Source organism: Falco biarmicus, chromosome 11 (genome assembly GCF_023638135.1).
Source record: "Falco biarmicus isolate bFalBia1 chromosome 11, bFalBia1.pri, whole genome shotgun sequence".
Lineage (NCBI taxonomy): Eukaryota > Metazoa > Chordata > Aves > Falconiformes > Falconidae > Falco > Falco biarmicus.
In genome coordinates this window covers 15,435,539-15,461,190 of record NC_079298.1, presented here as the reverse complement: position 1 = coordinate 15,461,190, position 25,652 = coordinate 15,435,539, and the positions used below count along the sequence as shown (strand labels likewise).

General features: G+C 43.3%; 2 protein-coding genes across 2 annotated transcripts; one reads left to right on the top strand and one right to left on the bottom strand.

Annotated features, from left to right (window-relative positions):
* Positions 1-9,662: 9,662 nt before the first annotated feature.
* On the bottom strand, positions 9,663-17,372 carry PIF1 (PIF1 5'-to-3' DNA helicase). The gene is made up of 12 exons (XM_056355944.1): positions 16,850-17,372; positions 16,658-16,763; positions 16,455-16,580; positions 16,205-16,358; positions 15,536-15,650; positions 15,359-15,465; positions 14,808-14,947; positions 14,014-14,120; positions 13,121-13,208; positions 12,315-12,460; positions 11,161-11,352; positions 9,663-10,778 (listed from the first exon to the last, which is right to left on the bottom strand). Exons 1-12 carry the CDS (start codon positions 17,312-17,314, stop codon positions 10,722-10,724), a joined length of 1,803 nt encoding a protein of 600 aa, XP_056211919.1. The 5' UTR covers positions 17,315-17,372; the 3' UTR covers positions 9,663-10,721.
* A 107-nt stretch (positions 17,373-17,479) lies between these two features.
* CFAP144 (cilia and flagella associated protein 144) lies at positions 17,480-21,081 on the top strand. Its single transcript, XM_056355946.1, has 4 exons — positions 17,480-17,650; positions 18,683-18,742; positions 19,661-19,764; positions 20,795-21,081. Exons 1-4 carry the CDS (start codon positions 17,518-17,520, stop codon positions 20,858-20,860), a joined length of 363 nt encoding a protein of 120 aa, XP_056211921.1. The 5' UTR covers positions 17,480-17,517; the 3' UTR covers positions 20,861-21,081.
* Positions 21,082-25,652: the final 4,571 nt, after the last annotated feature.

Here is a 25,652-nt window from a genome sequence, read left to right as displayed (position 1 = left end):
GTCACCAAATCCCAAATACTGTGATAAGTAAGTTGCTAGCATGCTAAAGCCCCAATTAAATAGTTTATATCATCACGCCAATATCTAGCCAACTCTCATACACTGCAGTAGAACATTTTGAAAGAGCAATATTTTTGGCTCCTTGTAGAGAGGGGGATGGATATAAAAGTATATAATTGCTTTCTGTGTTATGCATTAATGCTGGTTATCACTTGTTACCAGAACTGAGCAGTTTGTGAACATGTTATTTTAAGCTACCCCTGCTACAGCATGTAGATGCCTTGAGTTTTGCTTATATTTGTGCATTTAAGCTGCATTTAAGTTTCTACTGCCAGGGGCAACTTTTGTAGTAATGTGTTACGAGTTTCTCTCTAGGACAGGCTCTCAGTAATACAAATCCCAATAAAGCTTTGTTGTAAACACATTGCTGAACCTTAAGGATGAAACACACGAGAGCACTGAAAATAAAGCCAGGTTGGGTATCTATGTCTTGTCCTTATTTCTGTGGCTGGCTGAACAAGCTTTCCTGAACAGGAAGTGATCTTGTTATGAATTCCATCAACATTGTATTTAGTGAGTCCTAAGGTCCAGATGTCTTTCCATATTTTTCCTATTACTGTTTTCAAAGAGCTGTTACTGAAAAACACACGAAAAAACTATATTCTGATAGTATCATTCTTTATATATATAAATTCTTATATGCTTTGACACAAATTCGGATGAAATTAACTGTAGGTCCTACATGTCCTGAATGTTCCTTGTAAGAAATTGAAGGATAAGGAATAATTAGAAAATAAACTTAAGCATGAACAGCTTTCTCCAGGATAAAACAGAACTCAACAACAGTGCCATTAGTTTGCTTGTGATTAATATTTACTGTGGATCAAAAAACTGCACATAAACAATTGTGCAAAACTTCATGGACACCTACAGGGGATGTTTACATGTCATTTAGTCATAACATGCACACTTTGCAGAGAAGCTAATCATTAAAATGATAAACTACATTGAGACTATATTTGCTTAGCTTAAAATATAACAAATAAATGTCTAAACATTGGTTATGTCTGATCAGACTGAAGATAGCGCAACTTACTCTATGCACCCAGGCTCCCAGCTACAGTCTGTACAAGTCTGATCCACCTTGCCCAGTAGTTAGAGTCCCAACTGAAACTCAGAAGGCCACCCAAACTCAAGAGAACACGTATCTTTCTAAATACTAGTCACGTTAGACAATTTAAAGGAAGAGGTTTAATTGATGCATTTGAAAATGAAACACAGTAAGAAAATTATGCTCTTCTTCAGCTGGTGTACAGGGAAAATACCTGATAAGCTGAAGAAGAGCAAATTTAAGATGGATCAGGTAAAAATGTCTTTGGACTGCAGTTAAAGAAACTGGACACAAAATATTTAAAAAAGAAAAAAGCTCTGCAAAAAGTAGTGCGGTAATTACACCTGTTGTAGTTGTGTCAATGTGTATGTTTCAAGGATAATATAATACCTCTCAGGGAAGGATGTTACAGCTTGCAAAAAGAAAAAAAACCTAAAAAACCCAACACTAAACCAACAAGAAATCCACCCCTCTTCCCTGAAAAAGTATCCCTTCTCTCTGAGTGACTTAGATGAGCATAGTCATAGAAGGGTAGTCCTTCATTCTCTGAATAACCAGATTATAAAACAGTAGGCATTGCTAAGAGCAAGAAATCAAACTTGATGGTCTGATGCAATATGGCAATTCCTATAGCACTACTAGTAGCTCATTTCCATACAGAGTCCTTCAAATAGCTAGATAAGAATTCCACTCTCCCTTGGATATCTCTATCAACAGAATTTGCACTGCATGCAATATTTATTACATCCTTCAGGCATTCCACGTGACTTGTCTCACACTGGCATCTGTATAGGTCCAGGTGCATGTCATATTCCCTGACAAATTATGAAGAACCCCTTGGCAAAGGAGCTCCAAGAGGCAGTCAAGGGACTAAGTATCAAAATGTTTAACTGAGATTGCACTGAGACTGTAGGATATTATGACAGCTCTGTGAAAATACCTGTTCAAGGTAAAAATTAAGACACAGCAGACATTCCATATCAAGGAACAGTCTGGCACACTGGTAGCTAATTGATTGTTAATGTTTAGTGTATTTGTAGAATGGAGCATAAGGAAACAATTAAGCCTTCATACTGCCTATAAACGCCAGAACTGATTTTTTAAAATCTTATTTGATAGAAAGTAACAGCAGCTCCGAGCCTGCTAGCAAAGATTTTGCAGCTAAAGTAGGCAGCGCAGTTTTCTTCTAACAGTATGTCACTTACATAACATTTAAGATCAAAGTGTGCCCTCTACCCCTGCTTTTATCGTCAATTATCTTCTCTTTAATGAAACTGCATGTTTTAGAGACAGAAAACAATCCAATTCTTTTTTAAAAGTGAGCAGAACAACAGCTGTTTAGTTTGGAGTGTTCAATAACATCAGATCAACTTCTCTTCCCTCCAGAAGAAGAGCTGGGTTTTAAAGTTTATTCCCTCAGCAGCATTTCCTACCAAGGTACTTGTTAGGCAGCATTTTTCCCCCTCAGTTGTTGGAAAATATGAAAAACAACTATTGAAAAAAGTAGCTTTCTTTTCACTATAGGCAGCATACTGATTTGGGGGTTTAGCACAACGAAATTCTCTTTGAAATATGCAGATGTCCGATTGGAACCCCAAAATAAACAAGGAACCCCCAGCCAAACCCTACAGAAAGGGCAAAAAGGAGATACAAAGCAGTTATCTCCCCTGTCAGCATGCTAAGCAAAGAATTCACCCTTGATTTCCCGCAAATATTTCAGCAAGAGCAAGAGGAGGTCTTCATGAACTGAGAGGTAAAGACGAAATACACTCCATTGGCTGTGCTCTGGAAATAAAATGAAAGGGCTCCATACTTGTGAAGGTAAACTAGATCCTTTTGTAGTAAAGGGAGCATTGCAGAGTCTAAACTAATTTCCTTTGCAATATCCTCTCCTTTATTTAGGATCCATACTAACCGCCACCTCTTCCCTTTTGGTAAGTTTTATCAAGTTTTTTATATATCTTTTTCCACTTCTTTGGGCTAAAGTCTATTAATACATAACCAGCCTGTGGACATATCATCATCATATCATGTATTCTATATACCTACATGTAGCACCCGTCTTTTGTCACCTCTTCAATGTCCTGGAAATACCTTTCCCCACCCCACCCCCCTTTCAAACAGTCCTTTGTAGCAAAACATACTTCATGAGTGCCGGAAAAGATATACCGATGGACATTGGTAGGTTTTCTTCCGTTCCAAAAAGCTGTACACAGACTGTACACTGGACAGCATGTGAAATGTATCTACTCCTAGCCATGACTTTTGTGGGAAGTACCTCATTGGACTGGTCTGCATCTAACAAGGGTTATAGTAATTTGTCTGCCTTCAGCACTAGCTTCACCATAATGCTTTCTAATGACTTCTGAACAGACTTCATGTCTATCCGATGCCCCAGGGTGAACTGACAAACTCATTTTGTGGCAAAGAACACGGCCAGCAGCTCCTTTTTAATTTGAGCTTATCTCCCTCCTGTGCCCGTCAAAGCACTGCAAGCTCTACTGAACTACTTCTAGCCATATAGCACTGAACTACTATTCCACAGTAACACTGAAGGTGCTAAAGGACGGTACTGGTCTTGTGACTTTCGCTGCTCTTTTAGATACTTTCTGACCATGCTAGATCTCTTAATTATCACAAAGGCCCATAGGTGTATCGAATCTGGAAAAACACTTGGTAACTGTTCTAAACCTACTTGACCTGCACGCCTTGAGCTGGACATATTCCTAATGATTCAATTTCTCTGGCTCTAGACAGAGTCCTTCAGATGTCACATGCTCTCTTAATCTTCAGTTTTTGACATACCTTTCACTTTAGCTTAATATCCTACTCCCAGCACCCTACTCAGAGTTGTTACTGCTTGGTACAGTGCTTAGCTCTTTCTTTGTTGAGGCCTCCTGCTGCTGCAGGAAAAGCAGTATCAAATGCAGTCTTTGTGCTTGAGGTTCCCTCTAACCCTAGTTTGTACAGACAGTGAAATGCCTCTTGAGTCACAATGACAGCCAGAAATATTTCTGTTGGTTGGGGGTGGGGGGGTTGCTTCCCCCCCCTTTTTTTAAGGGCATCTCCTGAAACCCATAGCAAAGCTTGTCAAGGGGCTGATACTTCTTTTTCATATTAGTGTCTTGACCCTAAAACTTACCACTGTTAGATGATCTATACCTTACAGAAGTACCGAATGAGCACTACAATTATAACTTTTTGTCTGATGTTTCTGATGTGTTACATTTTATGGAGGCCCTTAATGATACTCCCAGGACAAGTGTCAAAATCTGATTATCATTTATTCTGACAATATATCTATTAAAATAAATAGATCATCAGAAACAATATTTTGACCTTGTACTTTGAGATCTGAGAGTGCACAGGACTACACAGCAATCTGTCAAAAGTAATATTCTATCTCTGACATGAACTTGAAATTGTTTGTACACCAAGGAATTTTTATCCTTTATTTTTAAAACAAAAGGAAGACATATAATATTTAACCAAAAATTTAGCTGACAGTAAAAATTATAGCTAATGAAAACAAACAGACCAGTTTTTATGAAAGTTTGTCATTTTGACCTGACTGAATCATCTGATATGTTTTATTTTCAGTGTGAATTTTGTGTTAAAATTGCCGTAGCTTGTTACTATCACAAGTAAGATTGTTAAGGTTATTGTAAGGTCTCTTTCATCTGGAGAGAAGACATGTAAAAAACAAACTGTTTCAAAAATTTCTTCTTTATTATTAAATTCATTCTGGTAACAACCCTCTGCCTAATGCATTATGCATTGAAATTCTGGCAATTAAATACTAGCTCCTTGCTCAAGACTCAAGATATGTTTTAAAAATTCACTTTGTATTGCAAAGCGTCAGTTGAAAGTACCTGGTGTTATTATGGTCAAATATTTTATTACAAGGTTTCCCACTAATCCAACACAAACGTAAAGGTAGCTTACCTGCAATGTTTTCACAGAACAACTTAAAGACCAAGATGATCATCACGTGCAACTTCCAAGAAAAACTACAAATTTAAAAGCTATTTTTTAAGCCAAGTTATTTTTATATTAATGCACATAAGTGTTTTTCATATTTGATTTATTATATTCAATAACTGTTCAGCCTTCAGCTGGAGATATTCAAAGATATGTGTTGCCTCACTTTTGTAAATTATTAGTTACTGGAATAATCTTACAAAGCTTTACTTATGTTTTTACTTTAATGTCTAGCATCATCTGCAAAACACATTATATCCTCTCTAAGCTGATATTTGATGATAGGGAAGCACATATCTTTCAATAAAAAAGCAGGATCCAGAATCTTTGAAGACCTGGACTAACACTCCCAACCCCCGACTGAAAGTCTGGGCAAATCCCTCTATAATTCTCAGGGCGTTCATAATAATTTGGAAAAAAAACATTAATATTAGGTACCTACAGAAAACTGACATAGCCTAGTAACTTGGGAAGAGTAGATGGAAGGTATGATTCATATACATATTCACCTACCCATTGACAGAAAACATATTTTAATAAATAGAGAAAAACTCCTGGAATGCCAAACGTCATATGATAAAAAAACCAATAAAGTTTTAATCAAATTTCTGTCAGAGGCATCTTTATCATAGCTCAATATTCTTGCAAAAACATTGTAATAAACAATTCAGTAAAAATATGTGTTATGGTTACATTTGGAACATTATGGGCTTAACTCAGTTACCTGCACATAGGCATGTAGTACCATTGAAGATGTTCTTGGTGCATACCTGGCCTCCATCTGCCATCCCAGGCAGCCTTTCAGAGGTTCTGTGTCACATGTGACAGCCCCCTGTATCAACATCGTAACAGATTTAAAAAAAAAATAAAAAATAAAAAAATCAGATAGTTTGGTATTTGATAACAAGTCTAAGAGTAAACCTCTTATAATTATCAACTTATTTTGCTTGTGTAACCACATTTCATAAGTTATATACTAGTCAGTAGCTTTGCTCAAATATTCTATCCAACATCCTTATAATCTGTAATAGAAACGTGTGAAATAATTGTACAGGAAACAGTGAGACAGAGATTTTACACATCTAAATGCAATCTCTAGTAATTCAGGTCTTTCCTCATGCTAGTAATAGAACTGCTTAGATTTAGCAGCAGAAGACAGTTGCATGCCACAGAGTGGCATAACACAAAATGAGAAACTTCTAATATCTGTGAGAAAAATTACATTATTAGCATGCATGGCATAGTCTATGATGTACTATATTTCCTTTACTTAAGAGTAGCAATTGTTTGATCTATTCAGAGCAATTCTGGACAGGAAGATCTAATTCACAGACACAATCTTATTACAGCATCTGTGACCAACAGGGCTATCGCTGCCTTTCGTGCACACCACAGGACTTCTGGGTACAGACTGTAAAGACACATTCATGTTTAATTATCACGAAAACGTCACATAAAGAATGAGAAGGGAGTTAAATCACTGTACAAAGACTTAAACTGGAATTATGCTTCCAATAACACATAAATGTATCATGAAGCTTTAGCTGGTATAAAGCAGTTTGGTATGGCTTAATGTATTTGAAAAGAGAACGTCTGTACTTTGTAGTAACAAAAATAACAATTGTGAATCAAACTCATAGTTTAATTCACTTAATTACAGCTGCAGTTAAGTTAAGGCAAAAACCACATTTAAATACTATTTCTTCAGTTTGTACAAATGGAGAGATGATATTAATTTCTTCATATTTATTGAAATACAGTAATGAAACCCCAGCCGTTCACTGCAGTGCTATGCGCCCTCTCGGCGTGCCCCTTGCCTCAGGTAAATGGTGCCTCCTCCGCCATTTTTACCTGCTGTTCCCCTTTTTACCTGCCGCAGCACCTCCAGCCTTACCTCTGGATCCCAGGATATCCAACCATGCAGGCGTTGCAGGCATCTACAGGAGAGGACAGACGGGCAATTTTGAAGGAAGCCAACACATCCGACATTTGGTGTATCAGGCGCCCGGGCCTGGGTGTTGGCGGGAATCTGTGAGGAGAGGTTGGGGCTGCCCCACGACTCACACAGCTGGTTCCAACCGGTTCCGTAGCGGCCCCACCACAGGGCACAGTAGAGCCCATCACCAGCATGGTGGAGCCTCTGTGGTAGCAGGTTTGAGAAGGGGGATACCAAATGGCTGAGGAACAAGGTAAAAAGTGCAAAATGAGCCCTGCAAATGCCCACCAGGTCAGAGAGGGAGGAAGAGTTCCAGATGCCCAAGCAGAGTGGAGCAGATCTCTGCCAGAAGGACTGCAGCCAGTGGAGAAGATCTGTGTCGGGGCAGGGGGAAAGTGTGAGCTCTAAGCTGTGTGAGTTGAGAATATGTCCTTGCTCTGCTACAAGCCCTATGACTTGTCCCTGAAAAATCCAACCTGCTAAGACCACCTTGCCTCAGTAGGTGGAAGCAACAGCACCAGTGGACATTTTGAAGATGGCTCATGGTTGCCTCATGTAAAAAGTTGCTTGGTCTTCAGATTCTTCTTTGTTTTACTAATGAAGAGAGGACGTGTAGCTCTCTTCCTCCAGTACAGTCACTGCAATAAAAAAAGGGTTTTTAAAAAAACCCAAACATACGTGTTGGTGTACTGGGTTCTAGCTACAGACTACTTAATATCCCTCTGCAAGAAAAATTAACATGTTAAGTATTTGGAAGAACAGGTTTTTATTTTATTACAAGATATTAAGCCTCTATATAAGGAAGCATTATTGTGTTAAAAAAAAAAAAAAAAAAAAAGGTCTTATCACAATCCTGACCACAGGGAAGCCATGACAGAGCCTGACAACCCAGATTTGTCCTGACTGCTCCTTTTCGGATTTAAATAGCAGGCCTCAGCCTCCATCCCTACATCTGCTTTAGCTGGAAATGAGCAAGAACATCCAAAATTTACATGGACAGACCCCTTTTGGCCTCAGGACAGCTGCCAACACTTCAAAAGCCACCACGATTCTGTTCCCACTGCTCCACCTCTGAGAAGGCAACCACAATATTTCATGTACATTTAATACTAACATGAAATATTTATTACCCTTTCCAGCTTTAAGTTCTTTTTAGCGTTTTATCTCAAATCTCAACTGGCAGAAAAAAAAAAAAACCAACCATACAACTGGAAAGATTTCAGTCCCTAAACCCATGAAAGCTGCAGTTAAGTCGCTTCACAAAATCACAAAAGTTTATTTTCATGGTACATAATCAACACTTTTACAGTAAATTATCTTGTATTACAGTGGTACATGAACCTTTTAAAAGACGTTAAAGGATTTGAACCTGCATTATCTCATTACTCTTACACAATCTGTCAATAAATCAATGTATTGCGTATGACTGGAAGTGCATGACATTTTTCCTAACCATCTTAACCCAGCAGTAAAACTCACTTTGACATCCCTGAGCATTTCAGATCCCACACCTCAACCTCTGATGCAACACAAAGCCCTCATTTTGCAACCTCACATCTCTAAAAACACACAAGACTGCAAACTGGCCCCAGCCCAGCCCACTGGTGAAGCATCTGGGCTTTTAGCTCACCCATCAGACTTCTGGCAGGGAAGGCATGGACAGCCTTGCCCCTGACAGTTAGGGCAGCCGCAGCCTCTGACCACTGCACAAGGGGCACGAGGGGAAGATGGGAACAATGGCAGGAGATGGTCTGTAGAACAAGGTGAACAAAAGCGGAAATGCAACCCACGATAAAGGTGGAGGATGCATGTTGGAGTCCAGCTGGAACAACACACGAAGCATGAGTGGCACAGCACAGAGGCTCAGCTAGGGCACCCACTAGAGAATGGAGGCATGAGGAATGGACAAGAATGCTGCGAGATGGGGATGCACAGCAGGGTAGGGGGCTGATGCGCAGCCAAAGGAACAAAAGGCACCCTCCTTCCCAGAGTTATAGGCAGGGGAAGGTCATTTTTCAGTTCCTCCAAGCCAGACAAACAGCTTAAGTCCAGCACCAAAGATTGTAAAGTGTTACTTTGTTTAAAAAAACCCGAAATTTTTAAAAAATTAAAAATCACACACACTGAGAGTCTGAAAGACCAAAGGTAGCATCAGAAATAGCCTGCAGCGTGAGAGGGAAAGATCTCACCTTCCACAGACTCCAGCCCCAGCCTCAGGTACTCCCATCTACTCCCCACCAGACTTCTTTGAAGAAAGAATGTGCTAATAAATTGAGAAGCCCGTCTGAGAGTAAACACCTCTGAATAATTCTCACACTTCTGTCTTCTACTATTACTTCCTCCAAAACAATATCCCTCAAGCCCAGAAAAAACAAACCCCGCTTGAAAAAATACATTTTGAAATTCTACCAAAATCTCTTTTCTGTTTTGTTAACCCTTGCCTAGTCAACATCCTTCTCTGGCCTCAAGGAAAGCAGCTGCCAAGAAGTAGCCTTCAATTCAAACTGCAAAGGCTTCATAACAGAGACATTCACCTGCCAGAGATGAGTTCCAGCTGGATGTTGGTATTTTACATTATTCCCACATGTTAAATATTTAAAAATATACAAGTTACTTAAGCTTTAAGCAATGTGCTAAAATACAAAGACCAAAGCTTCTCCTTTATTAAGGCTTTTAAAAGACAGTACATTAGTTCCACTGATCTCTGCTTTTGCTGAAACAGGTGAAGTTACAGCTCACTTCACGTGTCCTTGGCCATTATTCCCTACTGCACATTCAACTTCCACCTTATTAGTCAGACACATTGTTTCCAGCAGAAACTCCCTCCCATTTGAGCGAGCCTCATGTTTAAACAAGAGGGGCTCACATCAGCCCCCATCTCCTCTCACTCCCTTCTTGCTAATGAGGTAATGGATCTTCACGATTCTTGTAGTTCTATAATTATGGGTATAAGATCTAGGACTTCCTTCTATTTTTAAATGGTGCCAGCTCATCTCAGAAGGTTAAAAAAAATAAAAGCTACAAATTATTGTATACAACAGACTAATAAAAGGCTATGCATCAGCATAACAGACAACATATAACTAACAGTTCTGCTTGTGGAGGAAGTTATGCAAAGGCTCCTGCTGTTAAGCATCTGGAAGGCAAGAACACCCCAGCATGCTATAAAGTGATAGCCCAGCTCCTGGCAGCTCTTTGCTTGCAGGAGAATCAAGCATGTATTCCAGATATCCAGCACTGCTTTCCCTTGTGTCAGCAGCTCTTGTGAACAGGTCCAATCCATTCAGGCAAAGAGGACACACACCCTTTCCATCACTCAGCTATGGTATACTTGAAGAAAGGCACACAAGTTTCAGTCTACATATGTGGAGACTAAAACACAATCAGGCAGCAATAGAATAGAACTGTAGGAAGGACCCTCAGGCACGTCCTTGTTCAGTCATTTTGTTTGCTAGAGTTGCATCTATGACACAGAAGTACTCAAGGCTTTATGGGTTCCGAAAGGGGCTACAGAAGCCTTCCTAATTTCAGAGGCACGAGATGGGGATACTTCTACATATCCAGAGTCAGCAGAATGAAGCAAACATCAAAATAAATTCCTTTAACTTCATGTTATGAAATATATAATCAATAGCAAGATCACCACAATGCAGTAGTCTGTGCTGATGCCTCACAGAGGCCGGAAGAGCCTTCTCAGCTGTATTTCCAGTTCTCCTTCTCATCATCACCTGAAAGGGTGTGCAGCGAATCCTTTGGGGGGGGGGGGGGGGGGGGGGGACACAGACACACAACATGGACAAAACCAAAAAAAATATTGGTTTGTGCGATTTGAAAACAAGAGATATTTTTTTTTTAATGTGTCTACTTCCCCTTCAGTCCTTACTGCAAGAGATGGATCAAAGAATTCCAACTCATCCTTTCACCCACAGGGCCAGGTTATACAATCCCAACACTACTATTTTGCCACCAAAATCTGCCCCACCACATTCCACCTCTGGAGTTTCACCTCTCCTGCCACTACAAGTTTTAGTTTGAATCATCTTGCTTAGGAAGAAAAAGAAGCATCTTGGCACAAACATCTGTCATCCTCATTGCACAAGGCAGGCTTTCCTAGCATGAGATTTTTCTTTACCTGGGTTACAAGCTCATGTCGTCTCAGCTGTCTATAGAACTGCAGCACGGAGGGATCAGCTCTCACTACTTTTGGGTCAAAATCCAGAACACGGAGACCTGCAAGGCTACGGGCTCGGGAGAGGGCTACATAAGCCTGCCCGCTTTCAAAGACACGAGACAGGGAGATTTCCACACAATCTAAAGACATACCCTGTCAAAGACACAAAGAAGTTTGTTACAGAACAACAAACAAATAAAACAAGAGCACTGTGCTGTATCACCACTAACCTATCCTGTGAATCTGTCAAAGGTGCAGTCTTGATTTTTATTTAAAAAAAAAAAGGGAAGTGTCTTGTTCAACTATGTAACCAATTAGAATATAGGGATCGGTAGAAATGACAGTTTTCAACTGTCAGGAAATTGCTAGCAAACAGTCCACTGACTAACTCCAGTGAGCCTCTTGTGTGAAACTCCACAAATCCCATATAATCAACACAACAGGGAAAGAAATCCTGCTGTTTTCACACCTAATAGATAACTGGAGCAGCCACCAGTCTCAGGCAGTCCTCCGGCAAACCATCTGAGACAGAGTTTGGGTAAGACCCAGCCAGCTGTGTCTGCATCAGGAGACATCCCAGGAAGGAGAGGAATTTATCACATGGCCTGGTTTAAATAGTGTCAGAGGAACAAACTCACAGGTCTCCAAGACAAGTATTTACCAAAGTGTACAAAGTCTTCTGGAAAGGTAGGAATTGTAATAATTATATTGAAAAAATCCAACACGTACCACTGAAGGGGGAGACCAGCCCAAAGAGCATAACCATGACTCCTGCAGCTTCCTCAGGGTCATTAGTGCTGATGACCATCAGGGAAACACTATCCTGACCCACCCATTGTGGTAAATAATGCTGTTTTATAAGCTAACACCAACTATGCAGGTAGCAGCACACCTATGGAAACTAGCAGTATTGCTAGCCCATCATTAACGCTATAGACAAGCATCACAACCAGAAGAGGTGCTGCCTTCGCTGCAGCTAGACACACATATTCTAGAGGGCCCCCACAACAAGGGCCTTTCAGTTTTCTCTCCTGTTTTACCAGCAACTGAAGCTCACCCAGGGAATAAGGCTTAGGATGGTGTAAGTCTATAGACAGCTGTATAAGAACACCCACCTGACTCTTGTGAATGGAAATGGCCCACGCCAATTTTAAAGGCAACTGTTGACGACTCAGATGAACTCCTGATGGTCCTTTGAAAACCCATTTCTCCATTTTTATGACCTGTGTGACCCCACAGAGAAACCTCACCTTAGGCAGCCCTGGAGGAGTAGGAGCAGGAGAGAAACATGGATGTATTTCTGACACTCAACAGCCAGGAAGCAGACAGGCTAAGAACACTTCCCCCCGCCCGCCCCCCCCCCCCTCCTTCCCCATGTCAGTCTTTCATGAATTTTAGGGCTGCATTAAAAAAAAAAAAAAAGTCCCACAACAAAACCAAAACCAAACCAAACCACAAAAAACAAACCCTAAACGCACACACAGTAATCAGGATGTCCTGAAGTGATGTTGGGACCTACTTAAGCAGGAGAATTAAAGTCAGGTAATTTGTCAGTTGAGATGCAGAGAAAAATACATGTTGCAGGTAGCAGAACATTATTCCGAGTAAAAACAAACAAAAATTTACCCCACCAAGACTTGCTTCAACAGGACAGAAAATGCAAATGAACATAGAGATCTAGAAAATAAAGAAAAAAATCTGCAAGAGGCCCTACAGATAGCTACAGCTGATGTAGCACGTGATATTTTAGCTGACTAGAGCCCCAAGATATTCACTGCAGAGAAGACCTGCTCCTGTCTTTCCCTTAAGTTATTCTTACCAAGCAGTAAAAAAATAAAAATTAACAAGTCATAGCTGTCAATGATAAATTGTTTTTTTTCCCCCCTCTTCCTTCAACTACAACATCAAAAAGCTTACTTACCCTTCTGCTCACTTTCAAATCCTACAACAACTCCTCGTGCACCATTCACCAGTCCCTGAGACACATCCAGATTCTTAGCTAGCATCACCTACAGAGAAAAAGAAAATCCCTTAGCACACTGGCTTTACAGCCTGTTCAGCCAGCTGCAGTTAAGCTTCTAGCCAGGAAGCATAAACATAGCAGGCTGACATGGCCACAACCACATCATCCTATTGCAGGATAGAGCACAACCTCCCATTTGATTGAAATTATTTCACAGCCTTTTCTTCCTAGGATTCCCAGCTACATCATCAGGCAGCACTTAACACTTCACTTGAGCTGCTTGTGTCCACAGCCATGAGCTCAGCTCCAGGCAACATATTCCACTTCCCCAAACACCAACCAGCCTAGACATACAAAGATTCTAGGAACACCCAAGGAACAACTTTCCAAAGCAAACAGTGCTGCTGCTAGGCACAGTCCTGCATCCTTTCCACTCTGACAGCCCTAGCTCACAGCAAGATGCCCAGCCCTGCCGATTTGGCAAGCTGTGCCATACCCTTACAGGCCGGAAGGGCTGCTGCACGTGGAGCTAAGACTGCAGGCAGGGACTGCCTGTGCTTTTTTCTACCTGGAAGCTTCTAAACCAGACTAAAAATGTCTGCCAAAGTCATAGCAGTCAGAGTCCACAAGATACGGACCTGCACTCAAATCAAACTAATTCTGTCTGGATAAGATTCCAAGCAGAAACGATACAAAGACCGAGATAGAATCTTCTGTTGGCCTGACATAGCTGTTCAATGCAGAATCTACATTCTGTACTTCAAGCTACTCTATACATTTATCTGCTATTCCTTTGTTTTTCTTATGCTGTTTGATCCACTGGTCTTTCACAAACATGCGCACACACCTACCTGAGCTCCAAGCTTTAGCTCAACTCTACCACCCACAGGACACTGAGCATCAATTAGCTTCACTAGCTCTGGGTCACTGTCCAAAGCCTCAAAAGCGTGCACTTCTCCTATTAAGGACACAAAGATGTGAAAAATCACAACCATTGAACATATTCCACACAGTGCCGCAGGAGGCTTAGCGCTTATTTCTAACAGCAATTCTTTTAATATCCATTCTGCATTGCTGGTAGGACATTTTCACACAAAGCTTGTCACATCTAAAAGCAGAAAGCTCGTTATGGCCTCTCTTCCAAACCTAACTCCAAGAGCATAAGAAGGCTCAGGAATCAAAGGCCAGCAGGAAATAAGAACTGAGCAGTCACCATTTTGAGCATATGACCAGTTTCGCTTACTGCCAAAACCAGATCTCCGAAGAGGATTAAGGAAGAATCCTAGGGCCAGACAGGGAGGCAAAAATGAAATAACCCTTAATCCAAGCTGCGGCTCGATAAAGCACAGCCTTTCTTAGTCGCTGTACAAAGAAAAAGCAGGGGTATGAAAACAATAAATCATCTGTCCTACCTCACAGCAAGCAATTAGCTCACTGTCTATTACACACCAAAAAGTAACAGTGTGGATTTTTAAGCAAAAAAAGCTGAGAAGTTTTTCCCCATGCAGCTCAATTTCAACATGCACAGCTTGGACTGGTGCTGCTGGGCATAACAGAACACCAGTTCCTCCTGACACCACAGTATCGACATTGCATCCACTCAGAGCTCAGCCCCAAAGCCAGCAGTGTCTTCCAAGTTGTTCACCTGACAGCTGTTGCAAGCATCTCTCATTAGTTATTTCTACGTCATCTTTATGGGTGCATAGCCGCGTAGCCAGGATCCCATCACGCTCAGACCTGTTAGCAGCAGTCTGCATCAGCTGTCTGGTAACCTCCTCTGTGCACCTGGTAACCAGGAAAAGGGAATTATTATTTAAAGTGATCAGGAACAAGTCTTGAGCAGCAGTAACCTCCACACAGCTGGATCAGCCTGTGTGAGCCCCACGCCTCTAGAGAGGACAGAAAAAGGTAACTACACAAAGCTGACAAGCAGTACAAGTGCCCCAGCCCTGCCCTGGCCACTTCCAGCTCAGGATTCACTGAATTCCTTTGCAGAAATTGCAAAGAGCCACCCTAGAAAGGGTCCTGCCTTACTAGTGCAGCATATACAAAAACTGCTTACATTAACTAAAGCATTTATAGCTACTGCCCCCAGCCACGCGTTCCCAATAGAGCACAGAGAAGTAACACACCACTCTTTCCTCTCCTCCATCAGTAGGGAGCAAGGATTGCAAAGAAAGACAAGTTTCTCCTCACCTGCCTAAACGGATTGCACTCAGGAGCGACACAAAGGTCTTGTCGGTCTGTCTCCGCACTTCAGTCAGCTCCATGTTTACGTGGATGCATTTCCTCCAGCTTTTTGCCTGGTAAATAATTTTCTTGTTAAAGAGGAAGACTTGAAGCATGACAATAAGTTTAGGGACAGCTTTGTACCTGGAAGCAGAATTTGGTTTCTTCATTAGCCTTGCAGACTGGGGGTAGCTGCAAGAAGTCTCCACAGATGATTAGTTGAATTCCTCCAAAAGGCTCATCCCGTTTTCTGACCACCCTGAAAGGTAAGAAAGAGAGACATTTGAGTGGCATCCATGACCCGGACATAGTCAGGTCTCAGAAGTTACTTCTTAGTCCATCAGTATATTCAAACATATACTACCTGCAGTAAAATATGATTATCCTCAGCTGTGTCAGAAGAGCTCAAATAATAAAGCAATGCTCTACAGACATTAAATATGCTTTGCTTACCCACCCCAGGAGTCATTACCAGCCTTGGTTCTTTGGTAGCTGTTAACTACAGCTGCTTCTCTCTGCAAGAGAAAACCGCTGGGCACAGCATAGACAGCTGTATTGTGGACTCAGCTCTACAGACAACACTTGGCTCCACAGAAGGAAACAGCAACCACAACAGCCACAGCTAGAGAGCAGGGACATGATCAAAACCTATCTCAAGAGAAATATCTGCCCAAACGCTGGCTGTGATTTCACACTTCCTTCTGGTCCTATGCCAGCAGTTGCCTTGTATTCCTTCACATAACCAGGGAAAGGAAGCAGCCTGAAAATTTAGGGAAATTCATTTGTTAATTGTGCAACCTGAAGGTTGCTCACCTCGCCACTGCCTCCAGCTTGTCAAAGAACTTGCCATCCACCATGGAGATCTCATCGATAATTAAGTGCTGGCAGGCTAGCCAGTGCTGCCGTACCCCAGGCCTTTCTGCCAGCTGAACACACTGTTCCAGTGGTGCCTTCCCAGAGCCGATCCCTGGCAGGGGAGAAAAAAGCAAAGCTTCAGGAAGCTCCTGATTCTTTGGGAGGAGAGCAAGAGCCCCCAGCCCCTCGCTGTCAGGCAGACCATTACCTGCGAAGGCATGGAGAGTGGTGCCACCAATGTGGCAAGCCGCCACTCCTGTGCTGGCCGTAGTGTAGGTGACACTCGGAGGGAGGGAACCCACGATCTTCTTCAACAGGAACGATTTCCCGGTCCCTTGAAGGAGGGAGAAGAAGCAGGTCAGCAGCGATTCCCGAGGACTTTACCGCGTGACAGCCGCCCGGCCCGCTCACCTGCACAGCCGGTGAAGAAGATGCTCTTCCCACTCCGCACGGCGCCCAGCACCGCCTCCTGCTCCGCCGAGAGCCTCACCGGGGGCCGCCTCTCCGCGCGGGGCACCTGCGGGACAGGCGGCGGCTCGCCGTGAGAGCAGGCCCGGTAACGAGGGCCGGTAAGCGGGGCTACCCCCCAGCCCCGGGACTCACCGCCGCCGGGCGCTGCCCCCGCGCTTCGGGGCCGCGCAGCAGGGCCCGCTCCTGCGGCGGGCTGATGACGGCGAAGGCCGGTGACTGCCGCTCCAGCAGGCGGGGTGTGCGCGGCGGGCCCCGCGGCCCAGCGAGAACCTTGAGCCGGAGGAGTCGGAGGAAGCGGCGCAGCGCGTCTGGGGGACAGTCGGAAAGCAGGACCTGGGCATGGCCCGGCCCCACCCGCACCGCGGCCCGGCCCTCGCCCGCGAACCGCGTAAAGAGCCTCACAGCGTCACCGGCCAGCACGAAGCTCAACACCGACGCCGCCTTGCCGCTGCCGCCGACCACCCGCAGCACCGGCTGCCGCAGCTCGTTGCGGCCCAGCAGCACCAGCGCGCCCCGCATGACGCGGCGCCGCGGGGCCTGTCCCCCCAGCAGCGGCTGCTCCACGGCCACCGTGCAGCGCAGCTCCGCGTCCTCCATCCCTCCGTACCGGCCGTTCAAACCCGCCGCGTGCCGCCACCGCCAATCAGCACCAGGGGCTTTAAACCGGCGGCCAATAAGAAGGCGCGAAGGTAAACGGCCGAGGGGAGGGGCCGAAGCACCAGCCGAGCCAATCAGTAGCCTCGCGGAGGACCACGTGAGCCGTCGCCAGCCGACGGGACGCCGCGTATCTGGGCGGGGCCATGGCCGCCCGCGGCGGGCAGCGGGAGCCGCCGGACCCGGTGCGGCAGAACCAGCTCCTGTGCGAGCGGGTGCGGAAGGAGCGGCAGTGCCAGAGGCTGCGCACCCAGTACAGCGTGAACCCGCTCCACCGTGGTAAGGCGGTCCCACGGTCACGGAGAGCCGGCGCGAAGTCCCGCGCCACCGGGCTGGGGGCAGGCTCCGGGGGCTAGGCTCCGGGGCCGGCCGGTGTGAGGCTGCGGTGGGTCCCGCGGCACTCGGCTGACCGTCAGGGACAAGCACCCGCACTCGAGAGAGGGGTAGATCTAGAAGGAGCTACCGGTGGGCTTTTCGTTTGCCCAGGGATCCAGCCTGCACGCCCACAGAGCAAACGGCGGCAGGGCCAGCTCACCCACTCGGGTGGTGCCTTGGTAAAGGTGCAGAAGCGAGGCAGCTATTCAGGAACTAGAACTCCCAGGTCCTGAGCAAACAAACCCCTCAGAGCTAAGAAGGGTCCTTGGCAGCACAACGCTACACTGTGTTCCTTCAGCCCACCAATTCATGGTCATAGCGTATCATCATCTGTGCTGGCACAGATGGGTGGTGTGAATTGATTCACTCAGGTCTAGCTTTTACAATAAACCAAAAACAAACCAAAGGAAAATAATTTCCTGGAATTTGGCACTCTACAAGCCACCACTTGGGTGGGGTAGATCTTTGCTGTGGTGAACGCAGGCAGCACCCAGCGAAGGGCCTTTAGCATGTCTAACTCCCTTCCCTTTCTGGGAAGTTGCTGTTAGTCTGCACTCAGCTCATTTTGTTCTGTTCACGTGCAGTTCTTCCTTTACAACAGGGGTCCTCAAACTACGGCCCATGGGCCAGATACGGCCCCCCAGGGTCCTCAATTCGGCCCCCAGTATTTACAGAAACACACACACACACACACACCCCGCCAGGGGTTGCGGGGGGAGGGGGAACCAAGCAGCTGCAGATGACTTGGTGCCACTTAATCTGCGTGCCAGCCCCCTGTTTAAAAAGTTTGAGGACCCCTGGTTTACAACTTAAGTGAAGCAACTGGGCCCAGACTGGGGAATAATTAGAAAGAACATTCACCAAAATAGATATCCTACACTTGGCTATGATGCTAAATTCACATTAAAGTAATTCACCTGCATCGTTTCTTTCCAGTTCACACTATCACCAAGAAGCCTATGTCTTGGCATGATAATATAGAAGAGCCAGCAGATGGTAAGAAATCTCTGAACAGCTTATGATAAGCTTAAGATAAGAAAATGACTAATAAGTAAGATTTTAAAAATCAAATTACTCTAAAAGATGACATAGGTGGAAATAGTCCTCTGACAATATAAGAAAGTTAAACTCATTCATGATTTTTTGATAAACATAAGGCGGGGGGGGGGTTGACCTTTAGGCCCTTTCCCATTACTTTTCATTATCAGTACAAGCTTGCATTCATGCAGTTATGCTTTTATTTTTGTTTTTAGTTATCATACTATAAAATTCTGCTTGAGAACATAAACCTCTTTCGGGGGAAACCAAAAAAACAAAATAAAATCTAGAAATATGTTTTATATGTACACGTTGCCTGCCATTGCTGAGTCTACCTAACCACCATATATGGTAAATTGCTGAAATGGCTGCTGAGTCTTGCTTTAGAGCACTAATATCAGGAACCCTTACAGCAACTGCTCCCTTATTTCTAACATGCCAGTTTTGTCTAGAAACCATAATGGCTGGTTAGGGTTGGCCTACTCTAGTCAAGGATGGGGGGTGGGGTGGAGAAAACCAGAACAGGGTAAGGCAGCAGGTCTCCTGCAACTGAGAAAGATGAGAGCTAACATGGAGCACTGGTTGATACTAGATGTGATGTAAGATGCTGCAATACAGTAGACAGGGATGACAGAATTAACAGGACAGGACAGCCAGGCAAATCTTGAGACTTCCTCAGGATGAAAATTTGAGTACAAATGTCAACCTGCGTTCTCTTGTAAGATCGTTAACAGAAGCACAGAGGTTGCCTCCAGCCTTGGCTTTCTCACTATTGCTTGGACAGTGTGAAGACGTCCCATTCTAACACATATCCACAGGTGACTGGGTTTTAAACGTACTTTCTTTTACTTGTATTTGTGTCTCTTAAACCAACAGCTGCGTTTCTCAGTCTTATTCACCATGCAGCGCTGGAGCCAACAAAGAAATATTCAGAGCCACAAACTGAAAGCCAAGAAATTGGTTGGAACACACAACCTTTGGTGAGTAGGGTGCTTAAGGACCCAGCTCTTTGCATGGTTTAGACAGATTCAACCCATCACACTGAAAGATGTTCATGCAAGAAATAATTTGTGGCAAACATGGAAAACAGGAATGACTAGGGATTAGGAGAGCTGTTCATGGACAACAAGATTTTACAATTTACACCTAAAATGACTTCACATAACATAGGGTTGTGAACACAGAAACAGTAGACTTCTGAGAAACTTTTATGCAAAATACCTGCCGTGACAGTTGACTCCAAGCCTACTGCCAAATGCTGCACACATAATCACGGCTGCTTATTAAAGCATTCAAGCCATGAGAAATGGCATAGTGAGCAATGTGAAGTGACATACTAAGCACTGTGAAAAGAAATGTAATGCTGTACAGTATCTTTCAAACAAACTGCAAGCAGAACCATAAAATCAATAATCAGTTAAGTATACCCGAGGCAGAATACACCAGTGAGGATTCATTTGAGGAAATGTGAATAAATAAGAGGAAAAGAAATCTTATTAAGAAGCTGAGACATCAATCGTATCTGACAAAGCAATAGCTGTGACAATGACTTTGTAGATTAGTGTTTTGAGAAAGGCAAATGAGGACCTCATTAATTTTGGTGTGTTACAAAGAAAAATGAGGCAAGAAAATAAGATGGTCTTCTGCAACTTTTCACATTACACTTCAGGTAAACTAGTTACTCAGGACAAGGCTAGAGACAGACATCCCAGCAGGGCTTTACACTGTTAGATACTGCTGTAGGATTAGACTATTTGTGTGTAGCGAAGTGAGTTACTTTTAGAGAGTCAGGACTCGTGATGCTGTTTCGTATGTTAAAGTTGGTTTTTTCCACCAAGTTCTACCATAACAAAGCAGTGAACAGTGTATTCTCAGATAAGTGGTACCCTATTCACTTGTGACTCAGGCATTTCTCAGCAGCAAGAACACCACACATCGCTCTTCTCAGAAGGGACTACTAATAGTAATTCTAGTAAAAGCACATGACTATTCATCATTTTTCTTTCCCAGATTCACGTGGACCGTACTGATTGCAGGCTCTACTTCCCACGCCGAAGAACTGACATCACTAAATAAATGGCTGCTACAGGGCACAGCGAGGAGCAGTCAGAACTGCAGTAGTAGTGGCAAAACCACACAACTTAGATAGAAGCAGTTAATGGTATCTCCTGTTAGGCCCTGCTTGTTATTAGGTAGACTTCTGGCAAGAGAAGATACTGAGAAAAGGGAAGAGAGAACCTCAATCTGTCCAGATTTTCAGCCTGACAATAGTTACAGAAATAAACCTGTTTATAAGATTGCTGCATTTGTCTCACTGCTGTTTCAAAACACATCTATATAAATAGTCTAAAAATCACTTTAACATCTTGACAGGCTCCAGACTTCTTATTCAGACATTGGCAATGTAACCCAGAACTCAAGTTCACCAAGTACCTGTCAACAGTAGCTGTGGAAAAAGCTGTCAGAATGAAGGGAACACAGAGTAGGCTCCAGCCACCGTTCATAAAACAGCTAAACATGAATTAGACATAATTCTGTGCAAACCATTTAATGTGTTCACACATCAAAGGTTTAAGTAGAAAACAATCCTTCAAGAAAACTGTAAGAAGAAATTAGTGATAAGGCACTAGTTTCCACTTGCCACCTGGAAGCATCCAGCCAGCTCCACAGTGAGCTGCTTGATGACAGCAGAAACACATATCGCAACACACAGAAACACAGGAACCCCACTGGGGAGCACAGTGCTCTTAGCGCGCTCGGCTCTTCATCTTCTGTCTTGCTCTCTTTCCAGGTCTCTTCTGCAAAAAAAGACAGATTATGATCTTTATTTTCATGTCCTCAATCTCTGTTCTAGCTCTACAGCTTGAGCAGGATACCCAGGAGAGGATATTTGTCAGTATCTCTGGACAGGGAGGTTTTGGGACACAGGTAGCAACAAATATTACTTGCTAACTTCCCCACTCATTTCCCTGCTGAGATACTGAACCACTGTCTTCAATTCCGTCCTCAACTGAATAAATGTTCAGCTCCCATCTCTTCCAGATGCTGGAAGCACACATCATATACTCAGCTCTCCCTCACAGACCAGGGCTGGCTTCCTAGCCAACCAGGATTGTTTGCATGCAATTTTACTTACATTGAGGGCTTTTTTTCCTCCTTTTCCTGCTTTTCCTGGGCCTTTGTTGTGAGCCACTTTTGACCGGAAGCTAGATACATCATTAAAACTCTCCTTTGTGTTCCACTTTGAGCCCTTCTTCTTCCCACCAAAACCAAACTTCTGATTCTTGTATCGTCTTTTGGCATTTGGTCTGAAAAACAACCAAACAGCATCATTGCCTATACTCCTTTTCTCACTAAGCTCTCAAGAAGGCATATGTATTTGCTGATGGACTCCCATCAGCCATCATAAACCTTTCTCTTCTTCTTGAAGAGGCAGAAATTAGCACATTTCAGTCTCCACTCCCTTTTGGCCATGGTTTTTCTCGTCTCTAGGGACAGAAAGCTACCTTGGACTTATTTTACATTAATCGGAACAGGTTGCTTGATCTACAAAATTATTCCCTAAAAGACTGAATCAGAGATTCTGCGTTGAAATATCTTTTCTAGTCTCACCCCTTCTTCATCCGTTGACTTGCGCCGCCTTTTTTATTCCCCTGAGATGATGTCTGCTCTTCATCTAGAAAATCCAGCTTGTCAGAGAGACCTGCAAGAACAAAGACATCATAGTTACCACCACAGAAAATACAAATTTTCAGTCTAAGCAAGAAATAGCAAGAAGTCACCCTCACTGAAGAACAGCTACTTGGGAGGATTTTCACTACCACTGCACAGCAGCAGCCTTTCAAGCTCAGTGCCCAGCATTACAGATTGACACCACACATCACGCTGCCTTACATTGCTCACACATGACTATTCCCATTACACATTTGCTCCCTTAGACAAGTTAACTTTACCTTTCTGGTATTTCTTGACTGCATTCAACATATTTTTTTTCTCCTTTTGTCTCCTCTGCAGAATCTCAGTTTGCACCTGAGATTAGAAGCAGAATGTTAGTGTTGTTCCTTGCACTGTTCTCTTTTTTTATTTATTTTTTTTAAGGTATCCCATCTTTTGCTGTCTTCCTTAAAACCAGCTAGATTGAAGACTAGAGAGATTCCATGTATTTTAGCTATGTAGTTCCTCCTCACCTTCTTGCCATATTTTCTCATTGCACGGAGCTGTTTTGCTTTCTCAGACCTTTCCATTGCTTCCTGTTTACTCTTAAGCTTCTGTCGAATCTTATTAGGGGATAGAAAAAACAATGTATCAGTAACACAAAAGAAAAGATGAGAATGTTATGATTGCTGTGCAGTCCTGTAATCAGTAATTATATGTGAACTATCAATGCGTCTAAAAAAACCAATCAATCAGATAATGCCTTATAAGGCATAATGTTTTTTCAGCTCAAGGCTTTAACAGTATTACAGAAACGCCTCAACTGATCTGTAGCCAAAATCTGGTTGTAAAGACAAAACTCACACAGGGACAAGACAAAGCCTTATAATGAGCTCTGATGGAACCACTAAACCCAGAGTATCTTGTCAGTCTAATCAGGTGTGTGTAGAAGACTTGATAGTTTCTTTCTTGTCACCATTAAAACTAAGGCACTGAAGAAGAGTCAACAAACCTTCCGTGCCATAGAACACATCTTTTTCATTCCTTCCTTGCTCACAAACATTTCTATAAGGATGCCACATTACAAGGGATTACAAAGATTTCAACATAGATCTTCTGGATGCAGTCTGTGACTCCAATAGGAGATAAAACCTGTTCTTCAAACAGTTCCCAGCAAAAGAAGGTAACAGTAATGTGCGGAATTAACTTAAGCCTCAGCACAAGCTAATTATTAATTTTCACCTTCTCTAGGAAGATTCTATCAGCCAACAAAAGTGACCAAATCATACATGAACCTCCAAATTAGACTCCAGCTCATGTTTGTTTAACTTACACAATATAGTCTTTTTCTTCCAAAACTAGAACAAAAAATAGGGTTCCGTTTTGAACAAACACCACAATCAAGACGCAAGTCCATTAAATTCTTGTGTCCTACACAAATCTGACTTACTACCGGCAACAGATTAATTCAGTAACACACAGTTTAAAATCACAGAGAACCAAAACACACTGACTATAAACAAAGGGTGAAACTTAAACAGGGAAAAAGGATCATGTTAATGCTACAGCTGACTGCAAGTCTTACGACAAAGAGCATGAACACAGCCAACCTTACAACCACTGTTACACATATGGAGAAGTCATCTCCATTTTTAATATTAAATAAATTCAGGACAGAATATAAATTGGCCTTTTCTACTTTATGTTCCAACCTGAAATCCCCACATTGCAATGAAATACCTACACAGGAAGAAATTTCCTGTCACTAACAAAATTTCAAAACACAAACATTGTCACAGGCATTTGTCAGAGAGATGAAGGTATATATTTGCACATCACACCTTCAAGTTAATCCCTAACACAGGCTAAAACCAACACATAACACAGGAAAGAAAGCCATTATTCACTGCACATACCTTCTGCATCTGTTGGTCTGATTTGGCCATCTCTGCAAAGTAATCATCCGGCCTTCTAGTAGGAATTTGGAGCTTATGCAGCCGAGGTAGGGCTTCCAGGACCGCTGCCTGAGCCTGCCGGTAACTAGGGAGACAGCGCAGCACCAGCTCTGTCACTGGGTACCGGGCATCTCACAGTGCTGACAGAAACTCCGCTCACATAAGAGTAGCTGATACTGGAATCTACACTGATCTAGAATTATATCAACATTCTATGCCCTACAGCATTCAGTGCTATTAAAAATAATTTAGGGCCAGTACAATATTAACCCTTTTATCTTGCACACATACATTTATCTAGTTTCCAGTTAATTTTATATGTTGGATTATAAAAGGCAAAGCAACACATGAGAACTGTAATAACGCCAAAACAAATCCACAAAGAAAAATACATATCCTGTGTTAAATGCATAGCGCCACAACCAAGGAACTTTTAAAATAAACTTTTCAGCAAAGGATGGAAGTCTGCTGCGAGGAAGGAAATTACTTCCAGTCACAAGACAAGTTAAATATACCGAAATTAATTTGTAGCTACTCTGGAAAACATTCAGAGCCATCAAATATAAAATACATGGCCCCAAAGTGCCACAGTGACAGCCAGCGCGGCAGTCTGCAGCACACCTGTGGAACACAACTGACATGCAGCAGCATGCCGACACCCTACAAGAAGTCCTCCTTTTTGACACTTACAAGCTCATCTCTCTCTGGAAATCATTCTCAGGGTCAACAGCTTCTTTGTTAGAAGCACTCTGTGAGGTGGGGTCCACAACCTGGCCCAAAGTGACGTCCAGCCTCTCCACCCACTCCAGCTGCTGCCTGAATTCGGACAGGCACTGCTTCAGGCCGTTCTGTGAAGGAAGCACAGCTCTGCACAGCACCGCACAGACACCACCACCCCCACCACGCACAATGCTGCAATCGCTGCATGAACCTCTGCTCTAGTGTGTAAAGAAACTAGCTTTTAGCATAGGTTGGCTGTGTCCTTGGGGCCAGCTATTGTTTAGGCTTTGTAACTCTTGTATGTAGCTACTAATCGCCCAAGGAAGCATTATTTTAGTCAAGGAATAAGTTAAGAGGGAGTCTGCAGCAGAAAAACCAGGCCAAGCTGGTTCTGTGGTTCATGAAGGTGTCAAGCTGGGGATATGTGCAGGAACTTAGGGGGAGTCGTGAGACAAACAACAGGATGAAGAGGAGCGAAGAGGCAGTACCGACCACCAGACCGACCACCAGACCGTCAAGACGACCACCTAAGGGGCGTA

Coding starts and splice junctions, on each gene's coding strand:
- PIF1 (XM_056355944.1), bottom strand. CDS start 17,314: ATGGAGGACGCGGAGCTGCGCTGCACGGTGGCCGTGGAGCAGCCGCTG. Junction 15,651..16,204: donor AAGCTGGAGGCAGTGGCGAG/GTGAGCAACCTT, acceptor CTTACCTTTCAG/GGTGGTCAGAAAACGGGATG. Junction 15,466..15,535: donor AAACCAAATTCTGCTTCCAG/GTACAAAGCTGT, acceptor ATTATTTACCAG/GCAAAAAGCTGGAGGAAATG.
- CFAP144 (XM_056355946.1), top strand. CDS start 17,518: ATGGCCGCCCGCGGCGGGCAGCGGGAGCCGCCGGACCCGGTGCGGCAG. Junction 18,743..19,660: donor TATAGAAGAGCCAGCAGATG/GTAAGAAATCTC, acceptor TTAAACCAACAG/CTGCGTTTCTCAGTCTTATT. Junction 19,765..20,794: donor GTTGGAACACACAACCTTTG/GTGAGTAGGGTG, acceptor TTTCTTTCCCAG/ATTCACGTGGACCGTACTGA.